Raw genomic sequence first — 2,588 nt, forward strand, 5'->3', positions numbered from 1 at the left:
TTGCAATTTTGTAAGAACCTTGCTGCTGTCCGTAAGATCCCAATTTTGAGGAGACAGCAGAGCCAACTTAGTATCTACATATCTACCCGTGGTCTCTGTCTATCGATCCTTTCGCTTTTCTATTGTAGTTCGTTGACCAACCCACGGGCGGAGCAATGGCATGTAGACCAATTCTGCTTCGTGTCTCCCTTTTTTCGGTACATCCTCCACCATTGACGCTGCCCTCTGTGGGACACCCGTAGCTGTCACCACCATAACCCTTAGAGAATTCTGCTTCTTCAGCGGCCATATCATCACCCTCAGGCATACTCCTTGTGTAGAGAGAATGAAAACCCCATATCGATACCCAATGTATGTTTTCCAGGAGTGTATGTCACCTGGTGGATGCCCCTCGGTGATTTATAAGCCATGAAAATTTCAAATTCACTGATTCCTACCTGTCCTAGCATCTTTGTGTAAAATCTGTGGCAGCTCATGCCATATCTGACTCATACTTCCATTCTTAATTGCTCGCCACCCGCTCCCTTTGGCCATAATGCATACATCATGTCGTGAATAGTGACAGAAAGGTCACCTTTCTTCGTAGCCACGTAGTGGCACACTTCTGATCGTGCGAACGTGAACTTATCATTGATCTAGCTTGATGCGTGGCCTGGTACTCGTGCCTTCCTCTAGACTGCTTTACCATACCCTGTTATCTTTCAACTGGTTAGAGCGGTGAGACTGTTCCTCGAACGGTTAGTCAGGCAGCCAACCCGCCCGTGTAGAGCTTCAAGCAACTACCATTCACTCGGTCCGGGAAGGGGTCTCCATTAAGTTTAGCCAACTAAACCGCACCCCCATCAGTAACTTCCTTGACCACATAGGGTCCCAACCAATGAATTTGGAGTTTGCCAGGGAATTTTTCAAATTTACTGCCGTATAGTAGCACTAAATCGTTCTCCTTGAATGTGCGGACTTTGATATGGTGATCATGCCACGCTTTCTCTCGCTATTTATATACTTTCTGATGGAACCCATCCAAAAACCATTCCTCTTCTAGTTCCTCTAGCTGCACGAGCTGTTCCTCCAAAGCCCCACGATCTGCCATACCTGTGATTGCCGCGATCTGTAGACTAGGCACAATACATTCCATAGGCATAATAGCCTCTTTGCCATAGACTAACCAAAATGGTGTCTGGCCCATCAACTTATTGCACATAGTTGAGTATGCCCATAGCACAACATGGATGCGCAAGTCCCAGTCATTGCACTGCGCGTTATAGACCTTAGTCAGTGCGGTATCCAAGATTTTGTTGAATGCTTCCATGATCCCATTTGCTTGCAGGTGGTATGGCATACTCTGTTGGTGATAAATTTGGAATTCCTCTGTGACTGCACTAATTGTTTCATTCAGAAAATGCGTTCCCTGATCGCTCATGAGAATTTTGGGACATCCAAACCTTGTGAGTACATTTTCGAACAAAAACTTTGTAGCTCTCGCAACCGTGCAGTCCTTAACTGGCTGTGCCTTAGCCCATTGGGTTAAATAATCTGTTGCGGTGATGATATAGCATGCACCCATTTTTCCACGCAGCTCAATAGGTCCTATGAAGTTGATTGCCCATTTCGCAAAGGGGCTGTAGCATCATCTATGGTTGGAGCAACATTTCATCTCTCCGCTACGGTTTCCCCATCTGTTGACAAACGTCGCAGGCTCGGTAGTGGGCTTTCGAATCCTGATGCAGAGCGGGCCACCATAATCCTGTGTGAAGTATCTTTTGGGCTGTGGCGTGACCCACATAGTGTCTGCCAGCAACCCCCCCACGGGCTTCGGCCAAGATTTGTCCTCGCTCAAACTTCAGGATATACCAACGCAGGATCTCATCATTGCCCATTTTGTAGAGATGTCCTACAATCACAATGAAGTCTGTTGCATGTATCACCAATTCCTTCTTCTTCTGAATGGAGTATCCCTGCGGCATGGTTCCTATAGTTAAGAAATGGATTATATCTTCAAAATGACCATCCGCTATGCGCACCACATATAGCTGAGCATCCGGAAGTCCGTCTTCTAGATTTGTGGGTTCTTCACTGGTCTCAATTAGGACAGGTGATTTGGGCCTGCATTTAGACATCCCAGCTTGACAATGGCCTCAAAGTCATACTTCTGGAATAATAGAAACCATCGACAGATACACCCCCCCAACACAGGCTTGTTCACTAGGTATTTTAACATCAAGTGATCAGTATACATCTTAAAGTGACCTCCCAGTAGATAATGGCGGAATTTTTGAAGCGCGTATACCATCGCTAATCCCTCGCGCTCAGTGGTGGAGTAATTCTTTTCAGCTTTTGACAACCGATGACTTGCGAATGCAATCGGATGGTCCAATCCCTCCGCTCCTGGTTGAGTAAGTACCACCCCCAGCGTGATACATGATGCATCAACATGCACATGAAACTCAACATCCCATTTCAGAAAGACTAATATGGGGGCTGAAGCCATTTTTTCCTTAAGCGTCTCCAGGCTTTTGTTGCATTCCTCATTCCAGCAATAAGTAGCATCCTTCTTCAGTAATTGTTCCATCGGAGCCATGATCTGGGCG

At 46.3% G+C, this 2,588-nt stretch overlaps 1 protein-coding gene across 1 annotated transcript; it reads right to left on the bottom strand.

The window, feature by feature from the left end:
- Window positions 1-991: 991 nt before the first annotated feature.
- LOC149144183 (uncharacterized) lies at window positions 992-1,309 on the bottom strand. The gene has a single exon (XM_089452054.1). It carries the CDS (start codon window positions 1,307-1,309, stop codon window positions 992-994), a length of 318 nt encoding a protein of 105 aa, XP_089308180.1.
- Window positions 1,310-2,588: the final 1,279 nt, after the last annotated feature.

This window comes from Pinus tabuliformis, chromosome X (assembly GCF_031772625.1).
Source record: "Pinus tabuliformis cultivar Carrire ecotype Pingquan chromosome X, CPIR1, whole genome shotgun sequence".
Lineage (NCBI taxonomy): Eukaryota > Viridiplantae > Streptophyta > Pinopsida > Pinales > Pinaceae > Pinus > Pinus tabuliformis.